This window comes from Astatotilapia calliptera, chromosome 12 (genome assembly GCF_964374335.1).
Source record: "Astatotilapia calliptera chromosome 12, fAstCal68.1, whole genome shotgun sequence".
In the NCBI taxonomy this organism is placed as follows: domain Eukaryota; kingdom Metazoa; phylum Chordata; class Actinopteri; order Cichliformes; family Cichlidae; genus Astatotilapia; species Astatotilapia calliptera.
In genome coordinates this window covers 34,675,011-34,687,155 of record NC_137433.1, presented here as the reverse complement: position 1 = coordinate 34,687,155, position 12,145 = coordinate 34,675,011, and the positions used below count along the sequence as shown (strand labels likewise).

General features: G+C 38.4%; 1 protein-coding gene across 2 annotated transcripts in view; it reads left to right on the top strand.

Moving 5' to 3' along the window:
- znf608 (zinc finger protein 608) overlaps positions 1-12,145 on the top strand; it is a 66,525-nt gene that overhangs the window by 17,529 nt on the left and 36,851 nt on the right. For both annotated transcript variants that reach the window (XM_026186078.2, XM_026186077.2), the window contains exon 2: positions 11,807-12,077. In XM_026186078.2, the coding sequence (XP_026041863.2) occupies positions 11,807-12,077 (271 nt within the window). The remainder of the gene's footprint in view (positions 1-11,806; positions 12,078-12,145) is intronic.

Sequence of the window (12,145 nt, the reverse complement as noted above, 5' to 3'; positions counted from 1 at the left end):
GGGGAGGAGGGAGAGGGGAGGAAGGACACAAAGAAAGCAGAGGAAAAGGAAGAAAAGAAAAAGGGATGAGAACGAAAATGAGGTAAAGGAAAAAGGAGGATTGATGGATGGGTGGAAAAAGGAAAAGATGGAGGGATAATTGGATTGATTCAAATTCTTTTTGGCATTTTTGAAAAACCGCATTGCTCTGTGGGCGCTTAAAAATGCGATTCAAGATTTAGAGGAAAAAAGAAACATGAAAACCAAAGATGAAAAAATGTCTCTTTGTTTAATTATAGATTTTAGAGTGAGAATTAATGGAAAACTCAGTTGGCTCCCTTGACTCTCACCACCCAGCCTCCCTCTCCTGATTAATTTGGGTAAATCCAGCTCTGCATGCCAGTTAGGACAGCTATTTGTGATTCAACCTCGACACAAAGCTCCAGTGTGTCGGAGGAAACATTAAAGTTGAGTCTGCTTTATTTGAACTGCAGCAGATTTTTCTGCTTGCTTTCTCCTCTTCTCCTCCTCATCCTCTCCCTTTCACCAAAGTGGATTTAAAGGGTGAAATTGACACACGGCTTTTATTGAGATCCCTGAAGTCCCTGAAGCCTCTTTTACAAGAGGCAAGAACAATATAAATTTAGGCATAATCTCATAGAAATTTATTAAATTTGATTTGGGATTTTGATCAAATGAATCAAGTCATTTGATTTGATTCTGTGATGCTGTGATTGGCGTATTTCAAGAGGCGGCTGAGGTTGCGCCTGTCCACTAATTGGAAGGCAGGTTGTTGAATCCCCGGCTTCTTCGGCCCACATGACGTGTCCTTGGGCGAGATAGTGAACCGTGTCTGATATGTATCGAAAGTGGTGCATTTATACAATAGAAATATATGTGGATTTGTGAACATGGTTTGCCGTGTTAAGCACTTTGTGTGCCTCATTTGCCTAGAAAAGCATCATTAAAATGCAATTATTTATCATTTGTTTCAAGTTTTACTTATAGATTACTGGATAATTGACTATCTTGAGTTCATCTTTCATGAGGCAAACAATACAATAAGGCTCAGGCAAGGATTATATCAAAGATACCAGAAATAGGAGAGCAGGGGAAACGGGTAGGAGGTAGGATAAGGAGAACCTTCCTACCCCACCCCACCACAACCACACAAATCCCACAGTACCCACTAATCAGATGATCCGATGTAATCCAGCACTTGGAGATGGCGGTAAGGAAGAAATTCCTTTTAAACAGGAAGAAAACTCTGGCAAAGCAAAACACAAAAATTAATTACACGCAGGAGTGGCAAATAAACATAAGGGAGTGAAAGGAGAAGAGTGAAGGGTTAGAGAAGAAGTGCTCAGTGCACCATGGGAAGTCCCCCAGCTGCCTGCATCTATAGAAGCATAACTACGGGATGGCTCAGGGTCACCTGATCCACACTAGGCTTTATCAAATAGGAGGACTTAAAAGCAGGGATTCAGTTTGTCTCTTGAGTCCAAACTGGGAGGTAGCTCTGCCTCCCATTTTACTTTTGGAAACTCAAGAAAACATGCAAGCGTGCAAGTTAGCAGTCTGAGAGAGGGGTGCAGTATTGGAATAGTCTTAAAATTAGTTTTAACATGCAATTTAAATTTATTACGTGACAGAAAGATGAGATGAGTATAAATCTGGTAAAGAGTTTTAATAACAACCCAACTGTGTCAAATGTCACAAAATTAAAGGGGAATTGCTCTTTTTCAGATTTATGCATAGCAGGTTAGCTTTTAGTGTTTGAAACATTCAGTTTAGTTTAATCTTTATTATCTTCAGTGTTAGTTTTTAGACTTTTTAAGTATTATTTTATTTATTGTATTAAAATAAGACATTTTTGAAAGCAGGTGATTTAGTTCTGTATCCAAAAGTCTCAAAAACATGCCCGTCAGATCCTTATTAGGCAAACAATATGAAGGATATTTTCTCTATATTTTAATTTTGTTCCACTTACTTAGTTTACAAAGTCATTTCATTTAGTTTTTATTTTTTTCAAAAGTTTCATTTTTACTAAGTTTACTAAAATGTTTGTGCATACCTAGTTTTAGTTTTTAGCTTAGTTTTAGTTCACTATAATAACCTTGCACATTAACTGATCATGGACATTAGCAGATATAAGTGTAATCAGTACTCTCTGAAATGTTGGCCTCTTGCTAACAGTCATCACAAAGCATTTTCTAAACCAGCTCAGGGTTTAAAGGCAACAGCATGTCACCTGAATCATTTTCTTTTTTCAACCGTCTTCTTCATGAAAGAGCCCAAAATATGAAACCTCATTGTTTTTGTGTCAGCTTTTTACCATTTCACGTCTCACTGTCACCTGCTTCCTTTCACAGAGTTGTACTGCAAGGCAAATTAAAGCATTAGGGTTAGGTATGTTGAATCCTGAGTTTTCATTGTGATAAAAGTGGCTCTCTTCTTAACTTGCTAAATTATTATGCTAATTTATTTTGGTCATGTTACAAATAACAAAAGTTTTGGTTTAAAAAGCAGCTAGAAATGCCACTTTTAAAACAAATTCTTTCATCAACCATCTGCTCAGCCTGTTGAGCCTACCTCGATAACAACAATGAAGGAAGCTGTGCAGTAACGGTTTGCATGACCGTGTCGAGAAAATTTGCATGTAGATAAAAATAAATAAGAAAAAATGTTTGTGTTTGGTCCTAATTTGCTGCCAAGTTTGTTTTACAGAGCTGAATGACACTGAATCGATTATAGACTGAAAAATTGTTTAGTCTATATTTTACTATATTACACAAAATCTCTCAGACAACAGAATCTGTCTGTTTGTTTATTTCTTTGTCTGCAATCTCCTCCTAAACCAGGGGTGGGCAATTCCAGGCCCCAAGGGCCAGTGTCCAGCAGGTTTTAGATCTCACCTTGGGTCAACACACCTGAATCACATGATTAGTTCGTTACCAGGCCTCTGGAGAACTGCGGGAGCTAATTTAGCCATTTAAATCAGCTGTGTTGGTTCAAGGACACATCTAAAACCTGCAGGGACACCGGCCCTTGAGGCCTGGAGTTGCCCACCCCTGTCCTAAACAGTCGGGAGTTGAGGAACCAAACTACGTCTCGAAGGCTCTTGTATCTGTATTACAGTATCAGATATAGATATCAGATATTATGAAGTCACCATGTTGCCTATTATGATCAATCAGTGGTTGCAGTGGAGTTTTTAAGTGAATATTTATGTTGCTTTACTCTCAGAGTGGAAACAGTTTGTCACCTTCAAGTTAAACATTTATAGAGAAAAAAAAAGAAGTTTAGACATTTTAGGAAAATGTAAAAAAAATGTTGGACTTTAGCCTGGTTTTTGCATCCTGTGCATATTTTAGTGTTATTTGGATATACTTCGTGTTCCTGTGTGGATTAGTTCAAGCAGCAACACTCGGGCTTCACTTTCTTTTTTTTTTCATATTTTATTTATTTATTTATTTTGATCTTTGTTCTCTAAAGATACAGAAGGCATCACAGAAAAAGATACTGGGTACTTACGAAAAAACACAAGCGAAATCAGCACGTGCAGGAGCATGAGGCAGCGGCGGCGGTGCAGTTTCAGTCAGTTCCTGGGAGGAGAACAAAGACTTAAGAATAGAAGAAAGGCACTGGAGTGGATTCACAACATAAAGTCTTCACAACCAATCAGCATCATGAGCGCAAGCGATTTCATCTACAGATCAACGTGACTGCTGTAATCAACAATACTCTATCATGCTCTTCAATACAGAAACATCACACTTTTTAGAATTTTTTTGGACGCAATGATGCACTGCTGTGCTCATTTTCAAGCACCGATGCACATCAGCTGTCAACAAAAGGAGCAGCATATGTTTCTGTACCTTATTTTTAATTTACTTGCATTATGTTAACAGAACTCCGAGGTCAGAAAACCGAATGCCACACGAATACCAGTTTTGGCATTGATGTGGCACTTCTGATCTCAAAGCACCACTTAAAGCACTCTCCACTACTAGACACGTTCACCTTTTTCACGCACATATTCATACAGCACTTTATCCTTTGCACTTAAGTGTGTTATCGACCTTGCATTCATGTCCAGTTTTAAAAAATGCACACCTGAGTTACTCAGAGGAAAGCCATGCATAGCTGCAATATGACTGCAGGAAGATGAACGCTTTATTCAAATGAAATTCATTTATTTTAAATGTAAAATTTTACGACTTTGACCTTGACACATTTTGCGTTACGCTCATTAGGTGATTGTTCTGTGTAAGTTTGATTAAATTCTGACCAATAGTGAATGCAGAGTAGTGAAGTGAAGGACGAATGAAGTGACGCTTCACTATGGCATAAGCTCATTGATCTTTTGATGAATTAACAACAGGTAACAGATATGTCTGCATTTTCTATTTCCCAGAGGTACTGTATGTTGTTGTATTGTTTTTCTGCTCTTAGTACTTTGGACGCAGGCTTTTACCACTATAGAGTCATTTTTTATACGCTGTTATGGAGCAAACCAAAAGCAAAGTCTGTCTAAAGCAGGGTTGGGCTGATTTAGATACAGTAAGTGAACTGCCACAGACTGAGCAAAGTGCTGAAATGTGTGAAAATCCATAAAACTTTGGCAGACAAGCTGGTGATGTAGAAAATGCATAACTATTGTTGTGCTCGCCCCTAATCTGTTACTAAGTCCTATTTACAAAACTTGAACTTGTGCCTATTTAAGACAAAGAATATCTGAAGAGTCAATAAAATTTATTTGACTTTGACCTTGTAACAGGCCATTTCCAAAGCTCCTCAGAATGCAGCTCTCCTCTCTCAAGAAACTCTGAGATTACTGGACAAGTTTCTTATTTTTTGATTACTTGATAAGTGTTTAATAACTCAACTTACAGAAAAGGCTACTGTAGGAACCTCTGGTCAAGATATGTCTGCATTTCTAGTTCCCAGAGTTGCTGAAATAATCCTGCCCGACAATAAAACATATATGTTTTGTATATAAAAAAATATACTTTTACATTTACACAGTTTTGCTAATTTTATGATACATGAAACAGTTTGTTTACAGTCATGTGAAAAAATTCTGAGAGTTACTCAGGTGCTGCTAATCAAACGGACTAGATTAACTGATCATCAGCAAGTGTGACCATTTCTGTAAAAGCAGAGGTTTTAACAGTTTGCTGTCAAATACCTTTAAAGAAGTGCAGCTCTAGAAAGACTGATGCATTAACACAGTGCTTCAATCTTCTCACAAATGCACATCCCAGCAAATTCAACCCAAGGTCAGACCTAGCAATGCACCAAGAAACAATACAGGCCTCAGTTAACATGTTAGCTGTTAAAGGTCGTGACACTGCAATTAGAAAAAGACTGAACTACTATGGCTTGTTTTCAAGGGTTGTCAGGAGCCTTCAAAACAGATGTAGCAGCACGACTTAAGTCTGCAAAGTTGCATCTGAAAACAAACTACTAGACTTATAGAAAAATGTCTTTAGGACAGAGAAAATTAAAGCTAAGATTTTTGAACAAACTGCCATATTTGGCAAAAGCCAAGTACAGGATATCAGCAAAAACACGTCATACCAACTGTCAAGCATGGCGGTGGAAGGGTGATGATCTGGGCTTGCTTTCTAGCCACACGACCTTTGAAATTTTTAGTCGTCCATAAACTCCTCTGTACACTAAAGAAATTTGAGTCCATCTTTAAGACCAAAGATGGGAGAGACTGATTAGGTCATACAGAAAATGACTGTGTTGCTGCAAAAGGTGGTTCTATAAGCTGTTCCATTTCACAGATCCTATGAAAGCTTTTGTTTTCACATGAAAACCAGTGTTGTATTTTATGCCATTCTGCACTGTACTGGATGCAACTGTGTTAATAATATTACCGAGACATTTAAAAGGATCCCTGTTCAGTGCATTTAACATATCAGGTTCTATGAACAGAACAATCGTCTGACTAGAAAAATAAAGCAAAAGATAACCTGGTATTTAATCTGGAAAATCACAGCAACATCAGCTCATGACCTGAGCCGAGCCACAAACTAAGAAAGAGCCCTGAGTGAATTTTCATTATTATTTCATATTTAATTAATGACTTTATGTATGTATTTATTTATTCACTTAATCTTAGTGTATGGTATTTTTGAATAATACCAGCGCATTAAGTAATATCGTTACAGATCATATGAAACTAAGCCGACCTGCGATTTAAACTGAAGCCTATATTTTTATTTAATAGATTCTCCTGTTCTGGTGTGTTATATTTGTGTGTGCGTGTTGAAGGATTTTTTTAATTAAGAAACAGTGTGAGAAAGGATAATTTGTTCGAAGCGTCTGACTCACAAGGGAGCAGGCCTGTGTTTTTATTGTTATTTTGCTGTGTGAGTCTGCAGCCTGGTCGACTGTAGCTGCCGTGTGATTTGCAACCAAGCGTTGTTATTCTGGGTATCTGAGGGAGGAAAAAAAGGCGTTAACGGCAGAACAGAAATCACCGGGGATCGTGATTCTTCTTTTATAGTTAATTTGCTTTGTGATTTGGTTGAAGAAGTCCTGTGTGGTCTTTGTCAGCAGCTGTGTGGGAGTTAACAGACGGTTTCAGAAAGCACAGAGGATTATCTGCCTTTTGTTTTATTGCTATTTTGCATGATAAATTTGCATTGTTTATCAAGGTTTTAACATAAATTCTGTGCAGTACGCAGCCGAAACAAAGCTTTTCATACTAGCTGGATTACAGATACTGCAAGGGACACTAAACAGGCAACTCAAGTGTTGGTGAGTTTCTTCCACTTATTAATCACTCGGGTAGTAAAGGAAGGACGAGTAATACGTGTTTGTGCCACTTTAATATATGCATGTCACAGTTTGGCTTCATGCATCAGCCTTTGTCCTCAACAGTGTCCCGCTTCATGGAATAATCGATGTATATCACTGGGAACAGCAAACGCTAGATGATCAACCCAAAGGTTGAGGGAGAGCTAACAGGGCATTTCTCAAAAGAGCCAGCCCACCACGTTTCAAGTTTGTTTTCTAAACTAATAAATATGTTTTGTGTTTTAAAATATTGTTAAATCTTCCAAAAGCAATCAGCAGACTCTGAAGAAAGAGGTGCATCTCTGTATTATATTGAACAGATAATAAAAATGTGTGTATATTTTTTAACATTATAATCTGGTTTCTTCTTATAATCATTGCCTTGTAATATTTCATAGTAAACCATGGCCAACAATCCTAGAGTACCAAGGTTTACTGCTGCAGAAGCATGCGTAAAGTGATGATGAAAACAGCTCTGTTGATGAAGACACATTGATTACATTTTTCAATGTCTGCAACAGATAAAAGAAACTTTATAGGAATGAAAAACACAAAAGCAACAATTAAAACAGGCATAAATGGACCAAATCAGTCATTTTAGCCACTTAAATAGTTTCTATATTCTTGTTTCTAATGTTAGTCTGAGAGACCGTGAAGGCTCTTGAGCAAATGGTTATGGTTAAAAAGACAAAAGTTTAAAAAAACAAATACTTTTGAAAACATCTCAACATGTCCAACATGGAGTTTCAACTTGGGAAAAATGTGTATTCCCTGACTCGTTGGTCAGTCGCTGCTGGTTATCTCCAGCTGTAGTAGTACCACAAACCTCCCGTTGGTATCTTTAGCCACTGGCAGATTGTCATGCTCATATGTAGTTTTTTCCACAACAGAGAGAGTTCGCCTTCATTTTGCTTTACCACTCCAACCAACACATTTCAGAAGCTTAACTTTGATGGTGAATGATGTCCGTGTCGAGTTTACGTCGCACTTTTCACAGTCCCACTAATGCTTGTCGAGTAGTTTGCAAACAAGCCGGCTTCTTCCATACAAACCATGTGGGACAAAGGTAACCTGCTAGCAACCAAAGCAATCATTCTTGTTTTTAGTGCAGTACCGTAATCTTGGAACCAGTTTCACTCTAGTGACTGGCAGTAACCCCCGGGTCTCTAGCCTTTACTGACTGAGGCCTAATTAAAAAGAGAACCTTTAATAAGGCCACTAATACTTTTTCAGACTTTATCCCAAAGTATGAAATTCTTTTTATTTCTATTTCACTTTTTTTTTTACAATTAAATAACATTTTTTTTAATTATAACCTTTGATTGATAATCAGGGAGACTATTTCCCTCAAACACTAATGATCATATTTGATTATGGATTTTGAAACCAGTAGTTTTTGGCCCTGATTCCAAAGTGAGCTGGAGCTGCAACAATAAACTTGGCAGTATCGAAATCTGCTGTAGAAGAAAAAGTAAAGGCATTTCTAAAAAAAGGTGCAGGGCACCCTCGAGTCTTTTGTTTTTCTCTCTAAAGAAGTAAGAAAAATCTTCTCTTGTCAATTTTTAGAGAAACCTGCAAGGAACTGATTGATCTCCATAATAACACAACAGCAGCGGACCTCCTTTATCTGGGAAACCAAACACTACAGAAAAGCTCCGTGTCGGACCTGACAAAGTGCTGCTGTTTTCTCGGGCACTTCCCGACACAGCGTGGTGAAGAAGTTCTTTTGAGCGTTAAATCACTCAAGAATATCGCGCAGTGAGATATCTGTCAAGCCCGTAATCTTTATTGAGTCATAATGGCGAGAAAAATCCTTCACTGCTGATTGCTGCTGCTCTCTCAGCAGAATTATTTCCCAGAGCTGCTGTAATTGGGACTATAATAAGTGGTGAAGATAAGAGAGGAGCTCTTAAAGGCACCGTTGACATGGGTTTCATTACATCTAACTATGGTGATGATAGTAGTTAAGATCACTCACAAGCCATGAACTTAAAAACATGTTCTTGGGTTTATGAAACACCACTGGAGCCTGGAATCGAAGAAGAAATATGAAATGACTCGTAACGTTTCACAAAAAACTAAGGAGTTGTTTTTTTGAGTTTGAACTAATTTAGTATTGATTAATATAGTGGGAAACAATGGTGATGTTGGCGTTTAACCAGACCTGAAAATAATCTTTTTCAGGTCCCTGCAGAACTGGCAAAAGTGCAGAATTGTTACCTAAGTAGAATTATGATACATGTGTTAAAAAATACTCCTATAAAAGCTGAAGTACTCATTAAACTTCTTTATTCAAGTAAAAGTGAAAATGTACAAGCTCTGAAATATACCCAAAATAGTAAAAAGCAGCTCTTTGAAGGACATTTCTACCAGCTTTTTTCGTGCCAAGCTAACTGAAGCTCTTGTTCTTTTAATTATATAATGATAAAATGTAGCAGTCCATGGGAATACAAACGTTTTTTGTTTTTCTTTGCCTCTACACCTAAACAGAAAAAAAAGTGCAGTCAAGGGTTAAAGTGGGATTTGGCACATGGGGGAACGCTAATATTGGTGAAAATGGCTGAGTGTACGGAAAAGCACCACAAATCACAATAATTCCTGTTGTGTGGTCCAGTAGATTTCTTCTTGTACAGGTGATCAGCTGATCTTACACAACTTAATCCATTAGCTATCTTGGCTGATTTTCATCCCCTACACTGACAGACAGTTTGCTGCCTTTATATCAGCTTCAGTTCAAATCCATCTGTGCTGTACTTGATGTAACCTAATCTGACCATGAACACCACAGCCACTGTGCACCAGTCCAACACTTTATTGTAAATTTGCAAACAGTGCTGCAAACTAACCCGTTTATCCCGAGTTTTTTCATGGATTGCTTTAATAACATAAAGTTAATACCTCAGTTTGTTTGCACTGATCAGTGCAGTCGTCTGTCCTGTCTTTTTTACATCTTTCTCCATCTCTGACTGGAGTTCTCTCAGTCTCAAATACAGCAGCTATACTTTTAGCTTTTAGCACTGCACAGAAAGAGGTTGTGTGTTTGCTGGTATTTGTTGAGCTGATAGAAACGTATTTATAATTGCCTGCCATTTTAAAACATGTTACTCCCTTTATGCTCCCTCTTTTTCTGTAATTAGCAGACCTAAAAAAAACAGTTTCTGATTTTTCCCAATTTAAGACTTGAGTACAGAGCTTTAAATGATGCATAGATTACATGTTACTGTTTCTTTCATCTGTTTGTATACAATAAGCCTTGGTGATGGATACACCAATAGGATTGTTTTTTCTGTGTTATTGTTCCTGCATTTAGACTCAAATTGGTTTGATGTTTGAATGTGCACAGTGATGTGAAATATAAACTTTCCTCAGATCCTTTAAACCCAAAGTAGGCTAAGAAGAAGACCAAAGAATATTGGTATTGTTCTAATGCATGCTGAGTGGTCATGAGGGTGCCCCCTCATGCTGGCACAGGTTTCTAAATGATAATTAAACATCAGAAGTGAAGTTAAAGCCCATCAGAAGCTTCAGTGTGTGTATAAGAAGCAGCTGGTTGATGTGGATGAAGGTGATGCTATTGGGAGAAAGCTGCTACAAGTTCTCTGCTGCCGTTCCCTTCATTCCTGAAATCTGAATAGCTGATACTGTAAAATGACACTATGATGTCTTTAATACCTACAGGAAATTATTTTACTACAATCAAAACACTTAAAAACATCTGAAAAGAAATCCCTCTGATATATCAAACCCTCATCTTAAACAGATGAAATTCACGTTTTTGTTCGACAGCTCCATAATGTCAACCAGTGCTCCCAGTGACCCAGAGAGCAGGAGGACTCAAATACATTAAAATCTACAGACAATCTATAAACGTTAAAATATCTAATGTGTTCCTTTTAACCTTTTCACACACAAAAAGCTTGAAAGTTGGTTTTTTTTGAAAGGGAGTGTTCCTCACAATTATGTCCACATTTAACATTGATTAATATTAAAATAGAACAAATCCGGTGTGCTGTGAATTTGAATCCAGCCCTCAAAGGGTTGATGATGTTGGTTACACTGACAGTTGTCACACGCATTATTGTTACACAATGAATATCAATAAAGATTCTGAATATGTCATGTGTGATTTCCAAATATTTCTGAGCAGTTACTTTTGTCCTGATGCTGAGAGCGTGAAATAAACTCTCCTGCATCTCTCTCCGTCTCATTCCACCTCCTTGTGTTTGCAGAAATGTTCTCACTGCTCCACAATTAGCAATTAGTGGGTGGATAGGCTACACGGATTGAGTGCAACATTAAATTGTCCCCTGCCCTGCTGGCCCCAGAAGCCGCAGGGTCTAAGCACTTTCTTGGCAGAAACACTTTTTTTGTTGTTGTTATAATCACACTGAATGTATCCATTGTTACCTTCTTGCACTACTGTATTATTTTTCTGAGTCACTCTGTACAAAAGTGGAAGCTAATTATAATGTGCAGCTTCTGTACGTGTGTGCGTTAGCTGGAAACATTCATCCAAGCCTCTGCTCTCAAAAACTGCTCAACGAGTGTGAAATGTTTGCATTTCACAAGGGTGAGGACTCCACCAGCCAGGAAAGAGAGATGAAGATGAATCGAACCAGACCGAGTGAGAAAAAATGATTTTTTTAAAGTCTGGATACAGTTGAGAGATGATTAGCTGACACTCAGTATTAGGAAGCTGGTAACTGCAGACTGAGGGTGGAATAATGAATAGTGTGACATTTGGAGAAAATGTCTCCTCTTCTAAAATGTCCTTCCGATTCTTGCCTCCATTATGCAGCATTATCCAACACTGAAATAATCATCTGTCAGTTGGATTCACTCCAGTAATAATAAAATGACTTTAATAATCCTTTTCCTTATATTTCTGCCCATCTCTCTCTCCCATTAATTTCAGCAGAAGCGGAAGCTCAATCATGGACATATATTTCATTAAATATATTGAAACTAAGCTGAGTGGCATAATCTGATCTTTAATGAATCCTCTTCTCTGCAGGTGGACCCCATGTTCACAGTCCCAGCTCCCCCAGCTCCAGGCCACCCCGGGGCCCCTGGATGCTCGCTGCCCTCGGCCCCCTCGTTTTCCCCCCCGGCCCTGCCCACCTCAAACCCTAAGCAGCTGGCGGTGAGGACAAGGTCCATCGGCACCAACACCCAGGATGGAGCTGCGTCAGGGGCGCTGGAGGGTGATTCGGCCTGCTTGGGGCCCTGCCAACCTGGGACTAGTGTCAACCTGGAGGGTATCGTTTGGCATGAGACAGAGGAAGGTGAGCATTCTTCCTGAAACCTCACACTGGTCAACACACAATTTTAGCACATCAAGCATTAAAACCCA